The sequence below is a fragment of the Merops nubicus genome, unplaced genomic scaffold (assembly GCF_000691845.1).
Source record: "Merops nubicus isolate BGI_N331 unplaced genomic scaffold, ASM69184v1 scaffold1924, whole genome shotgun sequence".
Classification (NCBI taxonomy): Eukaryota; Metazoa; Chordata; class Aves; order Coraciiformes; family Meropidae; genus Merops; species Merops nubicus.
In genome coordinates this window covers 27,231-50,679 of record NW_008604665.1, presented here as the reverse complement: position 1 = coordinate 50,679, position 23,449 = coordinate 27,231, and the positions used below count along the sequence as shown (strand labels likewise).

At 39.6% G+C, this 23,449-nt stretch overlaps 1 protein-coding gene across 1 annotated transcript; it reads left to right on the top strand.

The window, feature by feature from the left end:
• The first annotated feature begins 1,272 nt into the window (after nucleotides 1–1,272).
• On the top strand, nucleotides 1,273–15,044 carry LOC103771757 (inactive pancreatic lipase-related protein 1-like). The gene is made up of 12 exons (XM_008939068.1): nucleotides 1,273–1,321; nucleotides 2,109–2,263; nucleotides 2,626–2,751; nucleotides 4,919–5,053; nucleotides 6,079–6,187; nucleotides 8,216–8,335; nucleotides 8,577–8,696; nucleotides 10,137–10,255; nucleotides 11,370–11,499; nucleotides 11,741–11,852; nucleotides 13,589–13,756; nucleotides 14,981–15,044. The coding sequence occupies exons 1-12, from the start codon at nucleotides 1,273–1,275 to the stop codon at nucleotides 15,042–15,044; spliced, it is 1,407 nt and encodes a 468-aa protein (XP_008937316.1).
• Nucleotides 15,045–23,449: the final 8,405 nt, after the last annotated feature.

Genomic DNA, 23,449 nt, shown 5'->3' with positions numbered 1-23,449 from the left:
GCCTTCTAGAGATAAGCAGGACCAAGGCATTCCCAGACAGAGTCCTGTTCATTTGCACAGGCCTTTTTCACCTTTTAGTTGATGCCTCTAGAAGAACAACCTACTGAGCTCTGTAACACCACTAAAAGTGGTCACCCAAAATGTCTGGAGGATTTTATATGTTGTTTGTATATATTTCCAGCATGTTTGCTCTCAGTTCATTACTCAGAGAAGGGCTTTCTCAAAACTTGAGTTTTGTGGGTAGTATAGAAAGGTTCCAAAGCGTAGACAGTTGTTCTTCTATGTCTACTTATTTCAACGAGAAAATGAAAGGGACACCTGGAGAAGGTCAGTCATATCAGGACCACTTAGAAGTTTTCCTGAAAGGATAAAGCTCCCCCAAACTGAGCTGATGTCAGGAAACAGGCACAAAAGTCTCAGAACCACAGCAGCATTCCACATCTAAAGTCACTCGATGCAGGGCAAGGGAGGGGACTTAAAGATGATGTGTTTCCCTTCTAACTCCCCATATGCCCTACATCCCAACTACATCACACTAAAATCAGAAGCTTTCCAAGCCAAGACAAGCCCCTAAATGCACTGCTACACAAATTCACATAATTATCTTTAATGTCACACTCCTGATGTGTTGCTATTCAGGAATTATGCTGCCTCTGCAGCTCCCATCCTATTGTGGGCTCCAGCACATCAGTTCAAGAAATCTATGTCCGTAGATTTTGGAGTTTTCAGAGGAACCAACCATTAAAGTTGTTCTCCAGATTAGCTATAATCTGAAATAAACGTCCCTATCTATCTGGGAACATTTCCAAGGATAAAGCAGGCTATAAAAAGTACATGTGAAGTTTGCACATTGTGCACAGACATTCAAGGCTGCACCGTAAGTAGTTCAGGTTTGGGGGGGGTTTCTTTTACCTCGTCAGGTATATGGCTTCCCCAGACACAGCAGTATAAAGGGGAGTGGCAGCTCACACAGGCATCCTTATGCTAATTCTAAAGTACTTACTATATGCCTGATTAGAAGCATAGCCTCAACAGGACAAAAGTCACTCCAGAGTTAAGCTATGCTTTAGTAGATTTAGGAGCCCTGCAATCTCTAGTGGAGCAAGCAAACATAAAGCTGGCTCACGTACACAGAGCTCATGGGTATGTGTTGCAGAGAAGACAGACACTGTACCCTTTTCACCTTGAGAAAATCCAGCACCAGAGAGCTAAATGGACTTTCTAATCAAGCAGGTTAGCAAATCCTAGCTGCTTCTTTTTCTACCATTCTAGATGCTTGGAATTTGGATACTTGGACTTTTTCTGCTCAGCACAGCAGAAGGTAAGCATATGGGGTTAGTATTTATACTCTCTTTCTATGCTGCTACATTTTGCAAGTTAGTATTCTACTCTCTGGTACCTTAAAACATACTGATTGAAGTTACATCATTCATCTTCCTGTACAAGAATGGTGAGATGTGTGTGTGTGTGTGTGTGTGTGTGCATGTTGTCCTTACTCTTCTCCACTCTGGAAATCCCGCCCTAGAAAAACTAGCATTTCTTACACACTTCTATTTCTGAACAAAGCTATTTCTCTACCAAAGCCAGGAAACAATTTGTTGTACTCTTCTTTAGTGCTGGAAATGGAGACAAAATCAGGGTCGGCGGGCAGAGGCGGTCAATGAGGGTATGGCTTTATATTCATCAGAAGCCATTGGTTTGTATGGTGTTAAGATTTCTCATGTACAGTGTGGTCAGCTGTTCAACACAGTCAAGTTATTGCTGATTTTTTGCAATATTTTGGCTTGCTATTAGGAGAAATTCATCAGCTGTCTTTGCCTTAAGCAAAACACAGCTGGGGAAAGATACCCAAGATATGGTACCAGTTACCCACAGAGGAATTCCACTGAATACTTTGCTGATGAGCAATTGGGTGGCTTCTTTCCCTGGGTTAAACTGTGGCCTTTGAAGATCTGATAGAGAGGGCAACTGCTCGTCTTTGCTTTCTATAAACCATAGGGTCTTCAAGAAACCAAGAGACCTCCAGAGAGGAGATACTATGAGTTGTGACTAGCCTGCTCCACTCCTTTGCTCACTGATATATTATTGATCTGATCTGTATGCTACAGGTAAAGAAGTTTGCTATGACAGGATTGGATGTTTCTCAGATGAGATACCATGGTCTGGCACTACGGAAAGACCAGTACATAAGTTACCTTGGAATTCCAAAAAAATAGACATTCACTTCCTCCTGTACACAAGAGAAAATCCTACTGAATTTCAAGTAAGAAATATTGATCTTCTTCCAGCCCCCACAAAGCAGCACTCCCTCACGTTTTTTGTATGGCCACTGAGGCGTACCGGAAAGCTCCTTATTTTTAAACTCATTTGGTTCATTTTTTTTCTGCAGATAAGATGAAAACACATTAAAAGTAATTTTTTGGCTGCTCTAAGATACGTGTCAAAGTTTGTTCTGAATGGAGATACAGACCTTAAGCCATAGTCATTTGAACGCTTGCAAATGAGTTTAGCATTGCATAATTTTTAGACACGTGTCTAGATGAGCATAGTTCAGGTCTTTGCAGTCTTCATGAACTATTTACAGAAAGCAGATTTAAATGTTTGTTAATTTAATGTCTACCACAGGAGGTCTCTGCAGTTGATACTTCAACAATTGATCACTCAAATTTTGATGCAAGCAGGAAAACCAGATTTATCGTGCACGGGTTTGTCGATAGTGGAGAAGAAAACTGGCTGTCGGACATGTGCAAGGTAAGTACCAGAGGGAAATCCTGTCCCTGTGGAGCTCAGGGTTTGCATTTATAGACAGTTTACAGAAATGTGTTTATTTTCTATATTTCTAAGCAATTGCTCTCATGGTACTTACAGTGATTAAAGAGGCCACTTTTTCAAACTGTTAGCAACTTGCATATGTAGCTCCGCACCTTGAGGAAAAGCATGAGGTAAAATGCACCCAGTTCCTCTCAAGAGAGAGACAACAGGATTTGGCTCAGGAAGAGTCCTTTTTATTTTGTAAAAAACCCTCAAACCCTGCAGCAAGACACTGCTTAGGAACTAGGGCGAGTCCATAAGTAACTGCAGACTCATAACTATTGCATCATATTCCTGCAGACAACAGGCAGGGTTCTTTAGAAAGTGCATCACGAAGGTATGGGCTGCCACAGGGGTGCTGGAGACTGAGGGCATGGGCTGACCACTAACAGAAGCAATAAAGCTGTAGAAATGTACATCCAGAAGGGACCTCAAGGGGGTTGTTTCAAACAAAGCTTTCAATGCAGGACTTGCTATGAACAATGAACAAAGTAAAGCACTTGGATTTACTGATTTTTTATGCTAATTCCCCAAGTTATTTCTTAATCCTGTCCCCATACAAAGTTGCAGTTCCAGCTTGTGGTCTTCTCAGACCCTATAAATATGTTTTCTACTGCAGCAGCAGCTTATGAAAGCTACTAGTCCTACAGCACAGAGCAAACTACCAGTCCATGGCATGTGACACTTTTAGTACAAGATTTTTCAGCTATTCACACAATTGGAATTTCATTTAAATTCTACATTCCTATTTTACTTATGAGAACTCTATGAGAAAAAATGTGAAAGTTGGCTAAAATCAAGATATTTCACATCTACTACATCCCTGTTGCTTGCTTCTATATGATATTAGATCCAAAGAAAATAAATTAAATCTATTTTAGTTTATCATTGAAAAAACTCTATGTTATCACCTTATGAGCATCGATGAATGATTGCTGATTTTGTTAATAATTTGTTCAAAGTATCAGAAGTAGATTGATGTTTTTATAATTCTGTCTCCCATTTTCCACTCTTAAAATAGAGGAGTTTTTTTTACCTAGAATCTCATCATCAACAAGGTAGTTCACATTTTGCTTCAACTAGTCCCCTAAATTCTTTTGATCAATTTTCATGAGAATGTAGAGATATGAAAATTCTTTCTCTGCTACAGTAGCCTTTGTTTTATCACAGTACTCAAATTTATTAAAAAAAATAATAATTATCTCAGTGAATCTTTTCAGTAACTAGTGGAGTAAATGTGATTGTGAATACATCAGCCCTCCTCTATGTATCTCTTATTTACTTTCCTTCCCATTAAAGAAGAATAGTAGTATTTGAACATTTATTTTTACCACTTCTGACATAGATACAGACACTTGTATTGCTTTTTTTTTTTTTTGTCCTTTTCTGGTTACAATTGTTTTGGATGCTTTATAATGTTTGAATATAAAGCAAAGAAGAAAAAAATCTACCAAAGCTGTTAAAACAAAATACATTTAGCCAGACAATGCAGCTCAGAGGAGAAATGTAAAGCTTTAGGTTCTGTGGCAGGCAATCAAGTATCTTCTTGGACATACATATTCCCAAATAAAGCCCTAAATCTGAAATGAATGTTCAGCAACAGCAGCAATTTAGGCATCCTCTTAGAAAAACTCTCTTACAGATCTGTATCAGAAAAACACACTAGATTTTTAAAATTGGAAATGTAAGTCCTAACTGAATTTGAATTAAAGAAGTACTTTTAAAACACTTAAGTGAATCAATACACGACTAAAGCTCTTATTTATTGTTACATACAAAGCTTGATAGAAATTAAAAATTAAAAGTATTTATATTGTTCTTGCTTCTACAAAAAAATATTGCTGTGGGTGTTTGAAATGATGGGGTGGCCATTACTGCAGCATACCACCCTATCTCAATGTTGTGTCACTATTTTAGCATTCTGTGAGCACACATAAGCCTGTGAGCAGGCCTGACCACACAAAGTTGCTACAGTTTTTGGTCTTAAAATGTTCTCATACTAATTCATTCAACATTTATGACCTGAGCTGTAATAGGCAACATGAATCGACTCCAGATTGTATTTACTGTGGGACTTTTTGGTTTTTACTTTTGTTCTGCAAAACAGAGGATGCTTACTGTGGAAGATGTGAACTGCATCTGCGTAAACTGGAAGAGAGGTGCGAGATGTCAGTACACCCAGGCCTCAAACAACGTCCGCGTCGTGGGTGCAGAACTAGCTTATTTCATAAATGTTCTTATGGTAAGAGTCTTCTGGTCTGAAAGAAATGTGATTCAGGAACTTTTATGAATGTGAACAGCAAAAAAATGTTTTCTTTTACTCTGTCGTCATCTTAGAAGTTGTACTGAAAACAGAGTCTTTTTTGTAGTTTGAGAACTATGTTATAACAGCAGGGGTAACCAACACAGGGATATGAGGTTCTACAAGACATCCAAAGAGCTATTCTGTAGATGTTGACAGATGGAAAATGTGCAGTTCTACAGACACAGCAATAATGGACACAGCAGACTCCCTCTTCACAGAAACAAAACATCACACAGCTCTTAAAGCCCAAAACCCAGCTGGCAGCCAGCAGTGGCTGGAGGACAACTGCTTCTGGTAAGGAACACCACCCAGGGACAAATGGGAACCAGCATTATACACAGTGCCTAAATCTACTGAAGGTGCCACCTGCCCCCTTACTTAGCCAGCTTCACATGGGAAGCAATGCTTGGTTTGAAGCCTTTTAATTTAAGTGCTTTCAACACACATTTTGCATAAATGAACTATAAATGACTTAAATAGACAATATGCTGGGTCTAGGAGTGCTCAGATCCACAGCTCACTCTTTATAGCTTCATTGCAGTCATGGAATTGGTGTCTGAAAAGGCTGAAGGCACCTTTTCTCATGTCCTCCTCCAGATGCACATGGTGACCTGCCAGGTGTAACTCAGAGTTCCTGCCCGGCTGAATCTTGCAAGTCAGATAAACATCTTGTGAATCTTATCAGGTTTAGGATGTAAAATGGATACAGAGTCTCTCAGGACTCTGTTGACAGAGCTGTCTAGAGCTTTAACAGCCTTCAAATGAGAGCAGCACCTGAATAAGGAGATTTGAAAAAATATGTACCAGATATAAGTTCCTAAACTGACAAACAGATGTTGAAATCCTATAGGAGTTCCTGAGTCTGTAGTCAAATTAAAAGGAGTTTCTTCAGTTCATTTTTGCTCTTCCCCTCTTGCTGATGAAAACAGCTATGGTAATTTTTTGTGTTGCTGTTTTCTCAGGACAAATACAGTTACTCCCCAGCCAATGTTCACATAATTGGCCACAGCCTGGGAGCACACGCGGCAGGTGAGGCTGGCAGAAGGCGGCCAGGGATTGGAAGAATAACTGGTAAGTCAGTGACTTAAAGTCACACCTCATACTAAAGACACCACTGCTCAACAAAACGTTGCTGCTCACTTTCTCTTTCCATTGTGTCTGAGTGGGGGCAGTACTTTAGTCAAGGGCAGTTTGGACATTACAGAACTTAGCCTCTTCTTACAAAACAGCAGGGAGTGGTGCCCTGGTGAGTGTGGGGAAACAGTCAGTGTGATGATAATTTTGTTTGCATATGTTCCCAGAGCGAAGGAAACACTCCATGCAGCTGATAGAGCCAGAAGGGCCCCTGCAATGCATCAGTGGCTGGCTGATACACCCCCATAGTTGTGGCAATCTCTAAAGCTTGCTTTCTGGTGCTCCAACCTAGCAGTGTCACTTTGGAGCAGGACACAAGGGATGCTGTAACGTGACAATAGTCCAATGTCACTGCTAAAAACCATACAGTCAGAACCAGTTTTAGCTGCCACAACTGTTTTTCATAATGATTTGTCCAATACTAATGTAATAAAACAGACCAGGAGAGTAATTCTACATTCCTTCCCCAAGCAGATTTTCTCCTGTTATTTTCTTGTTTATTTCATCTGACATGCTATATAGCAGCACGTTTGATGCACATTACCCACTGCTTGCAGGTCCCTCCAAAGCATGCCAGAAGCAGCAAAACAGTGAGAAATTAGCTCTTTTGTACCTATTTTGTTAACAAATATCATTTTCCAGAAAAGGGTGGATTAAAACTGATGTTTCAGACCCATTATCACCTTGCTTTGCTATGTCTGCATAAACATTTCACCTAGTAGAGTACATCAAAAAGAAAAAGATAATCTAACTACTGTTATTTCCAGCAGACTTTCTAAACTTTCTTTTATTCATTTAACTGTTGAAACACTAAACCTCTGCATTTCCTTGTCAGCCGTCATCTTTCTTAAACTGCTTAACTAAGTCTTTAAAAAAGCAAATGGCAATCAAATAGGCACATTTATTGCAATATTAATTCACTTCTAAAAACAAGATGTTCCAGAGACCTCACAAAGCAGAGATGCCATCTCAAGTATTCAAAAGCCTCCAATACTCTCCCCAGAGAAGAAAACTTAAGAGAGGTATTGTCAGGTAAACTTATGACCAAACCAAGGTAACTCACCTTGCAGCCTGTATTCTTTAGCAGTTTTTTGGCATATTCATCACTTCCAGAGTTTAAACCTACGGGCTTGATCTCTTTATTCCTCATGCAGGCAGTGCCAAGGGCAGCGTGCATTAAGCAGAGTGACCTTCCATACGCAAAAGAGAATTTTGGATATTATTAACACAGCCCTTTCTGATTGTTACTTTTCCTCAGGGATTTCAGGCTTAGTGAACCTTGAACTGTCTAAAAAGTTTGATCTAAAAGCAAAACTAAATCTACTGCCCAGGGACTACAAGAGATGCGAGTATAAGGTAGTAAAAAATGTGCAATTTGCAAGACTTTAAAAGCTCCTGAAAATGCTACAGCAATTTGGGAAGCAAATAATTGTGTTTTCTGCTGGGATCAAAACCAAAGCTCATCACTTCAAAACTAGATATTTTTCCACAATCTGACTAGAGCCAGACACAGGCAGGCTGGCTTCAACACCTGCAAGCACATGGAGTCCTTATCAGCATCAATTCCTGTCCGAGTACTCTCAAACAAGGTACTCTAGAAACCATGCAGCTAAGTCACTTATATAGGATGCAGACACAGCAACCTCAATTTGAGCAACACTGTTAAGGGAAAATTCAGTAAAAAAAGGGGGAAAAAAAAAAAAAGACATATTCAAGTGTTTGAATTCAATATTGATGTAAACCAGTAACATTTAACAGGCTTCACACAAGTAACCCTTTCTTCTTCCTGGGAGAAAAGCCACTTGGTAAGAGAGATCATATACCATCATTTTAACAATGCCTATACTACTTAGATGTAAGGAACCTTAGGCAACTATATATGTGATATTTACTATATACAATCACAGTGTTATGTAAAGTTATACCTCTCTTTACCGATACATACCACTAGTCTTTTTCTTTCAGGCCTGGACCCTGCTCAACCTTATTTTCAAGGCACTTCAATTGAAGTCAGACTGGATAAATCTGATGCTGAGTTTGTAGACATTATCCACACAGATTCAGCTCCCACAATCCCCTACTTAGGTGAGTATTCAACTCTAGGTATTAATACTAAAATATTTATGCCCTGTGGCACTTAAATATCCTGATCATTCATCAGGACTCAGTTATACTGGTGGTGCATAGACACAGAACAAATACACCATACTGGCTACTGACAGCTCATACTCTAAAATACCAAACACAGACAAACTGCAATCCAGAAGCTATAGATCTGAGATGGTATTAAATTAAAATGTACTTACTTCTGCTTTAAATGCTTTAGGTTTTGGCATAAGCCCAGCTATTGGCCATCTTGACTTCTATCCAAACGGAGGAAAGCAAATGCCTGGGTGTGGGAAGAACCCTGTTTCACAGATTGTAGATCTGGATGGCATCTGGGAAGGTATGCTGACTACACTACAACTCAGGGGAATATCACCCTCACAGTGTAATGACTTAACTTTTCTTTATTCAGGTGTTTTGCATTAGCTTTTGGGGTGTCCACCAGCAATGGCAGCTGCAGAATGCAGAAAAACTGTTCATGTGCTCAAAACACCATTTCCTAGAGCTTAATCAAAAATAAACATGACAAAGAGTTTGCCTCTGGAAAATAAGCCTCCTTTAAAGTATCTAATAACAGAAACAAAAGTTACTGAAACTGTGCCAAAAATTTTGAAGTGTCTGTAACAACACATTTCACTTTTTGTTTCTATTTTGTTGCCTGATAGCAGTACTGGGAGAAGTGGGACAACAATGTTCACAACTAACTCTATTAGGGTACCTTCAGCTGCAATTCTTCTGAGCTAAAGCACTTCATTTAATTTGTTTTAAATTATCTATTACAATGTAGGTTTCGTTAGAGCACTGTCATTGTGTCTATTTTTAGTCAGCTAAAAAAAGACCAGCACATAGCTACTCAAATACACTGTTCTTTGCTGCTTATGTGGTTCTAGTAAAAGCTCTAAGTATCAGTACATTTGTGTCCTTCTGAAATTAAATGGCACATATCATTAAAAGAAAAAAAAAAAGACAAAAACCACACAAACAAACCAAGATTTCTGCTGTAGAGGTTTTTCAGTATTTTATCCAAGTTCTTTCTTACATTACTGCAAACACCTTAAACTCTGAGAATCCATTAACTTATTTGTGATAACTAGCCTTTTTCTCCAGGTTTTATTCAAAGCAGCTGGAGATATTACTTATTCTTTCCTTTTTTTTTTTTTTTTATAGAATAAACTTGTTATCAATAATGGGGAATTAAAGCACAAAGAAATAACTGTGTTGTATATTATCTTTTTAACCTAAAGTCAAGAAAATTAAGGCAACATAAAGGAAAATAATATATTCATTATTTTAATTTTAAGAGTTTCCCTTCCTTAAGCACCCCCAAATAATAACTTTGTTTTGAAGTCCTCAGCTGGAGGAAATCAGCATTGCCCTGGGAAGTTCACTGTTAAATACTTTTCATTTGGTTCTCTTTTGTTATGGTAATGCAACTGTTGCCTACAAAAGATTTGCTTCATACAGTTCTTATTTCTATTGTGAAACTCAGTCAGATTGCTTGAATAAGTATTTGGGAGGGGAGGGCAGGAGCTGAGCTGCACAGTCTCTCTCCACAAAGCATTTCAAGTTTGCATTTCATACCTGTTGAGTCACTGACGTTTCTTAGAGCATCAATTCCTTGCAAAAGCAAACTTCAGACCTTACATTTGATACTCCAAGAATGGTGACAAGCCTTTAGATGAGGAATGATGCATCCCAATGACATAGCAAGGGCTGTACCACTGTCTTTCCTTGAATGGTAAGAGAAAGGAAGAACTAACCTGGGAGCATCTTCTCACAGGAACTCGGGACTTTGTGGCTTGCAACCATCTGCGGAGTTACAAGTATTACTCTGACAGTATTATCTACCCTGATGGATTTGTAGGCTACCCTTGTGCTTCGTATGATCTTTTTGGAACAGTAAGTATTTCTCAGAGCCACAGGATGGACCATATCAAAAACAGTGGCTCTTTTCTGTACATTTGAAATTCAATTTATTTACGCTAGCTTGCACTCAGTGAGTGTATCTGTAAGAGAAGAAAGTGTCAGACACCCTATAGTGCTACAGCTCATGCAGCAAAGTAGGAGAAGGTAACAACAGAACAGGGACATCCTTGGTTCTGTGTGGATGTGACAGCCTTGAAGCACTACTGGAGATAGTGTGGCTTTCCCCAGCCTGCTCTACTGCATCTAACTAGGGAAGTAATAAAGAGGAGAGCCTGTCCCTGTAATCACCAAATATAATTATCCAACAGCAGTGAGTGGAAACCCATACTATAGCAGGTGAGCTTTCAAACACAGCTGAAATTTCCTTTCAGAACAAGTCAAATAGTAGGTGATGACCTGCTGGGGTCAGTCCATGATCACAGTACTTCAGTGATTTAAGATGGCCTAAGGGACATCACAGTGGTTTATGGACCAAGGTCAGGAAGCTCTTCTCTGTCCCAGAACGGGAGGTAGGGAACTACAGCTTAAGAGTAGCAGGGAGATAGCCAGCTCATCATATCCTTCAGACAGAGGAATAAGCTTACATAGTAACTAGATTGATCTTTACATGTTCCAAGCAGATGCTAGAGATCACACTCCTCAGGTCACTTTCTCCTAAAGTGACTCCCTGCCTCTCGCCACAGTAGAAAGCTCCTTTCATGACAAAAATGAGCTTTGTTTTCAAGACAAAGCCTTTCTTGACTCAACATGAAGGTATAAGAGGACATCATTACTTCTCTTAGTTGCTGGGAAAGACACCTGTTCCTCTCTGCTCTCATTTGAGACTACTTAAGGATGTCACTGATGTGCCTGGTTTGAGCTAAATGGCATGAAGAGAAAACATAGACTCCTGAAAAAAAACAGAGCCTTGAGAAATTTGGCTAGTTTATATGACCTTTTTCAAGTCACAGAAAGGGTTACTTGAGATATGTTGTTCCTGTGATATAGGGCCAGTATGTTAAAAATAAGTCCTAATTTTTTATTTTTTATTTTTTTTTTTCTGGGCCAGCTGGCTACTTTCATTAATATATATATTTGTTTTCACTAGGATAGATGTTTTCCATGCCCACGAGAGGGATGCCCAACGATGGGTCACTTCGCAGATAGATTCAAAGATAAATTTAAAAATGGTTTCCAGAAGTTTTACCTGAACACTGCAGAGGCCAAGGATTTTCCTCGTGAGTTTCTATTGCTTCCATTGCTACATACTCCTTGTAAACAAGCTTTTTTAGTTTCCTCATTTATAATTAATTTTAAGATCCCACAAGGAAGCTTTGAGCTGAAAGTGACGGGAAATGATAATTTTCTTTTGCGCTCAACTACAGTGTACAGACAAAAAATTAAAAAGCAAAACCCTTGATATTTTGGAGAGTATTTATCCATGAGTACAAACTAACTTGCTGTATTTCTTCTGTGTAGTTTGGAGATATAAAGTAACCATGACCCTCTCTGGAAGGAGTAAAGTAAAAGGATATGTAAACGTTGCCCTGTATGGAAGTGGTGGGAATACAAGGCAGCATCAGATTGTCAAGTAAGTTAAAAATTTCATAAACTTCTATTCTAGAATGTTTAATTAATATTTTTGGTTAATATTTCTGTGTAAATTGGTCCTATTTTAGAGAACAAATTCTACTCCCAGTGTAAATGCAGCAACAGTTCATTCCCTCTGGGTTTACATTTGAAGGGAGAAGGTCAGAATGCAGGATTTTAATGTTAGAATTTGGTGTCACTTGTTTTCTCTCTCACTAAGGTCTTGCTGGACCTACACTAGCAGAGTTCTGATCTTTTTGTCTTTCACAGGCTTGTAAAAAACTGCTGTTACAGCTGCTTATGACTATAGTTACCTCAGGATTTACTATAGAAAAATCTATTTTTTGTTGCTCATAACTTTGCCTGCTTACACTAAGTCTGCTTGCTTGCCTCCTGTGCTTTGATTTGCGTTCTTCTTCTTTGTTTCAGCTAAATACCTGAAATTATGCAAAAAGACAGAAGGCAATTTGATGTCAGTTGGGGCTTTTATGTTTTGTTTATTGACAAGTGTCTCGCTTCCACTTTCCAGAAAGGACTTCACATCTTCAGTAAGTCCTAATTTTTTATTTTTTAGCTGATCCCATTGCAGGCACTCATGCATTCACCTCAGATGAGTCTGCCCACACCAAGTGCATTCCAGCAGTCTCCAGATGCCTTTGTACGGCCCTGTGTCAATTCATTTGCTGGAATTGAACAGTTTTTCCCCAGCAAATCTCGCTCTAAACAACCAGACACGACTGTGAACCCAGCAAAGAAACAAAAAGCCAAAGGGGTTTTGTCTTGTCTCTCATTACTTCCACTACTATAAGCCATTAATATGGAAGATAGTAAACATCCTCCTCTGGAGGCAGATGTATGAACAAGTGCAAAGCTAGGGGAAGGAATAAAAATCCTGCCTTTCTCATGTGGCTTGGTAAAACTGTAGAGGTTGCTTCTGGGTGGTTCTCCTGGGTCCTCTGTTTTTTTTCCTCCCATATCTCTCAGGTCACATCTACAATAACAGTTCTGCAGTGACAAAGGCATCACACATTCAAGTGTCTCTTGACTTCATACAGCAGGAGTAAATTTAAGAAATTCTTCACCTTCAGAATTTCTTCACCTTCAGAGCATGGGGGCAAAGGAGAGGATTAGACAAGCATTGGCTCATATTCAGTTAGATGTAGTAACTGAAGCTATTACCAGTCTCAAACTGCTGCCATTTAGAGCTTGATATCTTGAAATAAGTAGACATGACATAAGACAACATGAAATAAGTAGCCAGATTATAAACCACAGTAGCTCAAGAGCAGATGCTGCAAGTGTGGGAATCTCTGCTAGAGAGCTTGGCTGAGCAGCTGGAGGATAATCCTTTTGACCATCCTGAACAAATCCAACATCTGTAACACACAAATTAATTAACATCAAATGGAAATCTCATTTATATCCAAAAACCCTGCCCACATGAGCACCAGGAAGCAAGCCCAGCCTTCTCCACAGGGACTGTCCTCAAACTGGATCTTCATTGTGGGGTGTGACTGCAGCACACTGGGCTTATCTGCCTTCCCTGATTCTGACAAACACTGATTTGGGATGAATTACACTGGAAAATGAGCAATAATGTTGTTACCATATTATATGCTAAATACTGTCTCTCTGCTAACTTTCTACTCACTTGCTACTACAGCCAATCTTGACAGGACTGGCAATTAACACTAAATGCTTGCATGCCTCACATCCATAAAATGTTATTTTTCACAGGGGAAGCCTGAAACCAGGTAGCACTTACTCCAGCTTCATTGATGTAGAAGCTAACATTGGAACAGTTACAAAGGTTAAATTTCTTTGGAACAACAACTGGATAAATCCAACTTTTCCTAAACTAGGAGCTGCAACTATCACAGTCCAATCTGGAATAAATGGGACAGTGTAAGTATATCCATTGTGAAAATCTTGAAATTACTTGGGAAGACAGGTGACAAAATTATATCTGGAGTGAAAGGGTTTTCACGGGAAAAGCTACTGGAAGCATTAAAAGACTTTCAAGAAAACCTTTTATTTCCTTCCCTTCAAGACACTGTTCAACCATAGTCCAAATCACTTCTACTTCAATCTTTTGCCTTAAATAACTTCAAAAGAAAAAAAAATTTCCAGGCTTCAGAAGAGCAAACTTTCTGTATAACCCTTTGGGTGAGAAAAATCAGTGCAGGCTTGGATTATCAGCTTCATTCATGCCAAGCTCCTCGTGTCCACTAGCACTGGTTATCTGTGCCTGAGCTTGAGGTAGGATGTCTGATTTGCTGTCAGCAGAACCACCAAAAGTTTTCCATTGATACTAATGGTCCCTGAGATCATGACTGGCAAAAGAGGATGGTGATAATAAACCAGCCCTTCCAATGAGCAAGACTGACACCTGGAAGCTGTGTTTAAGAAGCTATGTATGAAGTTTATGGAAAGAGGCTAAAACTGATTTCACTAGACTTTGTGGAATAGGGCTTGGATGTTCAGATCACAGGATTATGATTTACTGATCCAGTTTAACTCATTTTCCTGGACTTCTTAAAACAAACTCCCTCATTTGCTTCATCAATTATTTTAACCACTCCACAATTTGGTATCTAGAAAAGGAGATACAGTGTATGTATGTGTTAGACCCGTATACAAAATCACAGTTAAATTGTCATCACTTAAAAGGTTACATGGGAGATGGAAATATTTTCAAGCAAAGTAAAATGATTACAGCCCAGCAGATTTACCTTTAAACAGAGGTCCTAAGTCCAGTTGTAGTTCGTATTCACCAAAGCACGCTGCTGACAAAAGTGCCTTCCTGTAGATAGACACTCTTCTCTTGACCCACGGCCTTTGTACAAGTAGTTGTGACCATCTATGCAGTGATGGTAGTACAAAATCTGGATTAAAAAAAAAAAAAACACGAACCTGTAAAACTAAAGGCAGGCAGTGAACCAGACTGAACACATTCAATCAATGCTTTCCCCAGCGGTAATATTTCAAACTTAGAGCTCAAAGTATCTTGTGTTTGGTTGTGTCAAATAGTAAATCGGGTTGACTCACAACACAAATAAGACAAATCTACTTGTATAATCTTGACAAATGTTGACAACTCAAGGTGCTCTTATTTTATTTTTCCTTCAGATTCCGTTTCTGTGGTTCTGAGACGGTGAGGGAGGATGTTCTGCTGACCCTTACTCCTTGCTAACGGCACTATGGATGACAAAAACCTTGCTACCAATAAAAGCTAGTCATGCATAAAACACTGGAGTCTGCAGTCACTGCAGTTCTAACACTGGTGATGTGTGTTTGGTTTTGTTTTGTTTTTTTTTTTTCTGGTATGGGAGGTGGGGATTAAGTCTGTGGATACCTTTCTATAGAATGTTTAGAGTAGCTTTAGGAGTGAACGAGCCAAAACCTGTTGAGAAATTCCCCTGATTTTAACCTAATTCAGACTAAATTCAGACAAGAAAAGGGTCAGGTAACAGAACCTGGAGGGGCTCCTGGGAAGTATCAAGAGAAAGCAGACCTGCCTGTGAGTAGGAAGAGAGCATTAAAAAGAAAGATGATGTTCTTAATCAAACTGAAGGCTAAGCCCAGAATTAGAATAAGATAAAGGTGAAACAGATAGGATGGTGAGTTGTTACAAAACGAGGACAGAAGTTTAATATCTGTGAGAGATGGAACAGTGAACATGATGGAGAACTGGTAATGTGTTTGGGTATGTTGATACTGAACTAAGCTTGTATCGAAGGACCTAGACAGAATTAATTTGAGAAAGCTGCACAACAAACTTCATCTGTTAGAGAAGTTTCACTAAAATGCTTATAATCAGAACAATCAGCAAAGTGTCCTGAAATCCCGTATGCTGGCCCTTCAGCCTTGAACAAAACTGCCCCATGACGTGGTCAGTAATTGCAGGTAATGCAGTGAGGGAGTCACATTTTTCCCTGCTTTTTGATAAATGTATTCAGCTGAAGTGTGAGTAGTTCACATTATTTCTGTCCCTGTGTAATCCTCTCTCAGCTCGCTCAGCCTGCTGCTGGAGAAGCAAGCTGCTTTCTCCTCTGCTGCCAGAGAAACCACATCCTCACTGAAACAAAAAAACAAACAAACAAACAAACCCATAGAACTGCCAGGGCTGGGAGATCTACCACTCCATGGGACTTTTATCTTCAGCAGTTTCTCTTGAGGTTTCCCAGACTGGGGCACTCTGCTCTTCCTGCCTCTCTGTGTGACTTTTCCTCCCCCAGAATATCTTGTCCTGAAGGACTTCAGCCACCTAGCAAGGCTTTGGATTCTCCTTGCAGTGGTGAAGGTTGAAACCAATGTATTCTGTGTTGGAGCACTACTCTAACACAGAAGAAAACGCAGCTCAACTAAGTCAGTGAATTCTGCCAGCTCTCGCAGCGATGGGAGGGAGCAGGGCTGTAAAGACTAAAAAAAGTACCATCAGCATTGAAGATTGGCAACCTGTGGGCATGCTCAGAGCAGGAATAAGTTCCTTATGTGAAAAACAAACTGTTCCTTGGTTTAAGCCAACTGAAAAGAATATCTCCCAGCAATTTCAGGTTTAGTCAGAGATGTGCAGGCTTGCTTTTAAGTCTAAAAACCTTCTAAATTGCACTTGTGCTTCTTGCCCACATTAAAAGGCACTACCCAATTGTGCTGCTCCTGGAGCACAATATGAACCAAATTTTCATGTGGAGAATCACTGGTTTTTGAGTCCCTGAAACCTTGACCTAGGGAGGATAATAAGGGATAAATACGTGACTCAGTAAAGGGGACACACCTTGCCATGCTGTCATAGGTGTGTGGGGCTTTAACATGCCAAGCCAATTTCTTGTCCCACTTAACTCAAGAGGGAAATGACATTTTTCACCCTGATGATATTCCTTGTGTCTTCCCTTATTACATTGCTTCTTTTTCTGTGTAGCTCCTCTTGGCAGCAGCAAGTGCAGCAAGCACACAGTGAAGTTTACTTTGTGTGTTTGCTTCCCAGCACACGCTCTCCATGAGGGGCATAAGATAATGTTTAGTTTGGTTTCATTTATTTCCCATCTGTAGTCAGCCTTATAGTGGTAGAATAAGAGAGTAAAGCTTAGTAAGTTCAAGGCTGTGGGTTGTTTGCCCTGCATCAGGCTGTGCTAAGTCCAGTTTTGGGTTGCTCTTGCAAAGCCTGTCGTGGCTCTCTGCAGCTGCATGGCCACAGCTGGGCTGGAGGCAGGGCATCCAGCCACAGGACTCTCCATGCTCTCACACTTCATTTGTCTCATCCAGCCCAAGGAGGAACACACATCCCCTCTTCAGGGAGATAAACAGTTAGGGTTTACTCAGGGGACACATAGCCAGAGACAAAGGAGCTGGCATCTGATGTCGGGTTTCCATGTACCCAGTGTCCCTTTGACATCACCTGCTTCCTTCTGCCTTCACTGCTTGTCTCTTCTAGAATTTAGCTTCCTGATCTCAGTACCTCCTGCTGAGGAAACCTCAACAGGGTTATTAACTTCCTAACACTGCAGAAGAGTTTCTCCTTTGTCTTTTGTTCCTTTACCTTGGTATAAGCAGATTCTTGCCTACACAATTGTTTTGACAGTCATGATATTCCCTGCATTATCCTCTGCCATAGCCACTTCAGCAGCCCATGTAATTTTAACAAACACCTAACAGAATCAAGACATTAAAGTTGACACTAGAATAATGAAAAATCTCCTTTTAATAATGAACTGGAGCTGCCGTCATCTTGTTTTAGCAGAGTAAAACCTCTCCCCCCCTCCCGAACACTTTACAAAGCTATTACATAAAATGCAATGTTAAATGAACAACAAATTACTTTCCCTTTAGCTAGCTTTTAATGCTAATGGTGCTATTTATTCCTGACCTTTTGAAATATTAGATTTTTTAAATGACAACATAAAAAGAATTCTTGTTTGAAAACGCGAGCGACTTTAAACCACATGTTATTACTTGTAAGTATAGCATGCACATGCATCATTCATTTCAGTGTCCCATTTATGGCTAATTGGTATATATTTCAGTTGACATATATTGTTCTCCTGCAAACGTGTCAAATTCCTTAACGATGTCGGTGACAAAAGCCTAGTGCTTGAGATATATAAATTACGCTCTTTACCATATAATCATTCTTATCTATTGGGAATGCTATTTGTGACAAATCATGTTCAAAAATACACACTAAATTGATTATTTTTTTTTAAATTTTAATATCACACCATTCATGGCAAGTCTTTGATTGAACCTTTGTATGTGGAAATGTTTTGATTTTTATCTGCGTCGTTTTGTAGCTTCTGAAAAGCTCACTTTATTTATTAAAGGAAGAGTAGCACTGTGCAGATCTTAAAATGTATCTTTTGTTATCAGCATAAGAAAACAAATGGGCTATAATTGTGGATATGGAATGAGTAATTTGGTGAACAACACTTTGTGCTGTAGTTTAGGTTTTATAATTCCTGCCAGAAATTGCTGTTATTTTGTTGGTGGGCAGCATTGCGATCAGAATTTTAAATATGGGAGCTACAAGGGCCACGTATTTTCATTACATTTTAGATTGCCATGTGCAATGTAGTTCTCTCCTACATTAAAAATCATCTGAGAACAGTGAAAAAAAAATTGAAGATTTCATGTGACTCTAATTATTCCTGAGATATAGCAGTGCTCATTGTTGTCTTTAGACAATACTGTCCATAGTCATTACTTTGCTCTGTAAATCAGCAGGATAATGAGGTTCTATCTTTCAAGAAATACTTGAGCATATCTTAATTTGGCATTGATGAATTCTCCTTTCTGAACCTCTTGTGTTTTTGTTTTTTTTTTAATCTAGTGTGTCATATTAGAGCTTTCATCACCTAGCCGCAGCTGACAGTGTTATGTACACCTATTTATTTCCATACCTTTCTGGGATGGGTCCTCAGAGGCTGCAAATAGGAATTTTATGATGTTGTGCCTGAAGGCTACTTTGTTCTTCATTTGAGTGTAAATCACAAGCTACTTTGCCACACCCCCATACTTCAGAAATATATACTGTGTGTGTTTGTATTTAATTGTGGAAAAACTAAAAAAAAAAAGAGGCTGAAGTTGTTAACAACTTGTTACTTATAAAACTGGAAACAGTTTCTTCGACAAGAGATATATACTTGAAGAAAATACCATCTTTTGCCAAAGAAATGATATAACAAGTTCAGATGCCCGTTATCTTCCTCTGCAGACCTCAAATGTGAAGACAATGAAAGGGTAAAATGTATGAGCATTCTTAATCGGTTGAAACAGAAGGATTCAGTAGGGGGCAGAGGAACAAAGGAAAAGGTCGATGTGATGCTCCCACAGCCCTAAATGCAAAAATACTAATAATGGCCTACATGTCACTTGCTTCTAAATTATGCCTGTATACAAACAGAAACAAGTAGCAAAGTACTCCTTAAATTTGTCTAAATGCTGTATTTAGTTACACAATAACAACTGAGTGGCTACTACACTTGCTAGCATATAGAAGACACATATTATGTGAGACCCAAAGACAAAAGTTGCATTCAAGTCCCTCTTTGTTCTAAAGCCCATGTAATTATTGTTGCAGTACATGTTCTATGAAAAATCTTACCTTTAATTGCATAAAGTGGATAATTGCTTCACATCAAACCAATTAAGGAAGTGAAGGGAGAAAAAGGGGGATCTAAACCTCCAAAGCAATGCACTCTTTCACATAATAATTCACATTATTATAATTTTGCATATCATTTTAGATAAACATGAGTCTCACTTACTCTCATTAAAAATAACAGCAGAGAACAATACTTGGCTTGGGTGCTGCAGTTTGAGGTGTGCAGTTCAGGTTGGATTCCCACAGGAGTGAGGGTTATCCTCTGGAATGTGAGGTCTCCCCTGAAAGTGGTACCATTTCTCACTCAGAAGAGGTTCTTCATGGAGGAGGAGTAGAGTCATCACCTTAATTACATGGGATGAAAACCACACAATGAGCATCTCCACGTCTTGCCTGAGATGACAGAAAAGCAAAAGCCATCCCCCCCTTCTCTGAACATGGAGCACCGTGTTTGCAGACCGGGCTACTGAAACTTCCAAAGGAATGCTTAAAAATAAATCCAAACTCCTGTTTTAGGAGACAACCTTCTCCTTGCTGTCCCTAATTCCTTACTCAAACACCAGCCGTCTCTCTTTTGATGAGGGAATAAAAATCAAAAGGAGAGAAGCATGAAAGAAGTTCTCCACCACCTTCAGCTCTCACTGTGTCTGCTGTCAGTATCTCAGGAGGGTTTGTAGCCTGACCTCACATCTCTCTCCATCCTTTCTCATCTGCCCTTTGCTTGCAGTTTGGAATCTGGTGCCACCTGGCCATTTGATAGCCCTGCAGAGGCACAGTAAATTCAGCGGGGAGTCAGAGGAGGATTTGTTCCCTCTGCAATCATCCATCTCCAAATCCACGTCACCCACAGAATGCAAAGATAAGGTTTTGGGAAAGGAAGTTCCTCCACGTCATTAAAGAGAGACTGTCGATCCTCAAGCCTTTGCTTTAATTCAGAAAGGAGTCAAGGTCTTTGCAGGGTCATGAAAATCAGCCTCGTGGTTCCTCCCACTGAAGGTGAATTACAAACCCTCTCCCAGTCACTGGGACAAGAAAGGGCACTGAAGGGCAGCTCACAGCAGCACTGTTCCATTCTTGCTGATTCTGAAGGGATGGCAACACTGCAGCAGAAAGGGGCACATTTTTGTTGCAAATGCTGCTTGTAGGGAATTAAAAACTTATTTTTAACTGAGAAAAATGTTACAAGTGAAGAGAAAAGTGACTGCATTAAATAATTCTCCTTTTGACCCACAGAGAAAGAGGTGCCTAATGAAAATATATGATCATGGACAGTGTGAAGATGACTGTCTGATCAGATAATGGAATTGTTTTCAGTGATAAGAATGAATCCATTACTAATGCAAATAACGATAATAATTATAATTTGCAATACAGTAAAAATCACCTAGTCTACCTCCTCCTCTGACAGGAGACTGTATAATAAATTATAGGCTGAGAAAAAAAAAATCAAAGGGATAAAGGTTAAAAGATTAAAAAAAAAATCTAGAACTTAAATGCTTAACAGGGAAGTCAAGACCTGAAAGCAGAAATTGGTGCTATTAAATAAAGCAATTATGAAGAATGAGATATTATGGAATTGATTAACAAACCAGAAACCAAACGTTTCCTTGTATCACTACCTCTTGTCACAAATTTCAATAATTTTGAAAGAACAAAAAATTAATAGTTGGCATCTAACAAGAAAATTAATTATTTCAATGTAGGTGAATATGTTAATAGTACTCTAGAAGGATGAATCTAAGTTAACACACAAAAAGCCCCCAGAAGGGTTCAATAAATCTGAGGAGTTTCACCAGTTGTTTTTGCTTTGCTTTGGTGTCCAAAACAGGTCCAGCTGTTCTGTCTCTCCCAACCAGGACTGCATCTGCAGACCATGCATATTTATAGGGCAGATTTTTGGGGGGTTCTCTGGGCACACCAAGGTGCTCATATCAATTCCACATTCTTCTTTGTACATGTGAAAGCATTTGAGTATGGAGACGATGTGAAAAATGCTTCAGTTCACCCTTGTGGAGGAGTAGAATAGGGCAGAGGGAACAAACCTTGCCTTACAGAGTCTGCATGGCAGTGGAGTTTTACTGTTTACAGCAATTCTGCTTTCTCCATTGGTTAAGCAGAGAGGAAACAGTGCTACATAAGGCTTCCCATACACTTGGCATTCCACTCATCTTATACATTTAGGTGATGGAGCACTAGGAATCTACCAAGAGATCAAGTGATTCTTCCACACCCATGAATTCTGAGTAAAATGGCAATTAAGTGACTGAGTCTAAAGCACTGTCTTCCAACAATCTTCAGTTTTCCAAACCACAGTAACAGCCACCTAAGAAGAGACAGGGATTTTATTGATAGTGAGTGTCTAAAGTAGACTTAAAGACCAGAGGTCTGACACCTATTCAGAAGAAGATTGAGGTGGAGTCAGGTTTTTTTTAATTAAGATGGAATTAGTTTTTAACCTCACAGTGGAGCCCTGTTTTCTGCCACTGGAGTATTTTCTTTTTGCATTTTAAACTCACAGTTAAAAGCCCAGCTGTGCTTCCCCAGCAAGTCATTCAGGAAGTCAGAGATTCCTCATCCTCTTTGAAGGTTTACATTGCAGCATTTTTCATGAAAAAAAATCTCAATACACTTTAAGTCAGTAAAGGACAAGTAGTTTATCACAACTTCCACAGTTCAAGAGTTCAAGGAAAATGCTTTAAAAATGCAAATTCTAAAAGCAAAATGAGTGCAAAACTCACAATATGTTTCATAATGGTGACTTGTGGTTGTCTTATAAACGCAATTTATCAAAACCACACCCAGCTAATATATTACTGTTGCAGATGGAGTAATGCAGCTCATTCCTAAAAGAGAAGTGGCAATGTGTTTGCTGATATAAACCAGTGATATAACAAAGTTTGATAATAGATGTGACAGTGGTTTAACAAGATTCAGTGGCAAAGTACACATTTATTTACTGCATAGACAGAGTAAGACTAAACTGTCAGGGAGACTCTCTTGTCGAGTCATGAGGTTCAGAAAGGACCCTTTTGTATTCTGACATCCTCTTAGAGGAGAGTTTAGGTGAAGCTGGATGCAGACTTTGTCCCAGACTTGGTCAATGGGTTATGTCTAAAGGATGACCTATGTGCCAAATCAATCCTTTGTATCACTTAAGACTTCAAAGTTTAACCTGCTATTAGCCACCCACTGAGAATTTGTTGTGGCAAGGACTCTCAACCTCAAGGAGGGACCGTGAGAAGCAGCCCTGCTCAAGGGGAGGTCCTGACATGCAGCCCACTGCCATACAGGAGAGCTCAACAGGCCCTGGGCTGTCCGCTACTCATGGAGTAAGGTAACTAACCTACAGTCATATTTACACAGCAACTACAGAGGTTGGTTTCTTCCAGATTTGGCTTGAGTTGGTCTTTGACCAGCACTGTGGTTAGATAAACTCACAGGTCAAATTGTGTTATGTCTCTCCTCCAGAGTCCACCACTTTGAGCCAGATGCAGCCATTGCAATCAGATGCATCCGTCACTATCACCACTGGTGTTTACTGCTTGACCAGGGTTATGGGAAATACAGGTCAGGTTGGTGGGGGGAGCACATTGTCACAAATATTAACCACCATAACACATTCCTGCAGTTCAAACATGCCCCTGTCAGATCACACACAGGAAGACTTTTAACCAGTGTTTGCAAAAATCAAACCCATGATGTGCCTCAGCTACTCACATCGTATCTCATTGTTTGTTGATGCTTTGCCAGGGCTTTCTGTTTGATAGTGGGGTGTGCACAACACAAGCCCTCCATGTGCACACAGAACAACTTCAGCATCGGTTTCCAGGTGTCCTTCCAGCAACGAGATGTTTATCTGCAAGAAATCAGCATCCACTGCTAATCCTCAAAGCTGCCAACAGAGGCGTAAGAAAGGTCACAGGCCTATGAAATGTGATTGAAAGGCCTGGGGTTTAATTAGAGAATTAGATTCAGGGCAAGCATGAAACTAGTCTTCA

Bases quoted from the DNA above. Each gene is read 5' to 3' on its own strand.
- LOC103771757 (XM_008939068.1), top strand. From the start codon at position 1,273: ATGCTTGGAATTTGGATACTTGGACTTTTTCTGCTCAGCACAGCAGAA. The intron at 2,264-2,625 runs GTAAGAAATATT...TGTCTACCACAG, and splicing joins AAAATCCTACTGAATTTCAA to GAGGTCTCTGCAGTTGATAC. The intron at 6,188-8,215 runs GTAAGTCAGTGA...TTTTTCTTTCAG, and splicing joins AGGGATTGGAAGAATAACTG to GCCTGGACCCTGCTCAACCT.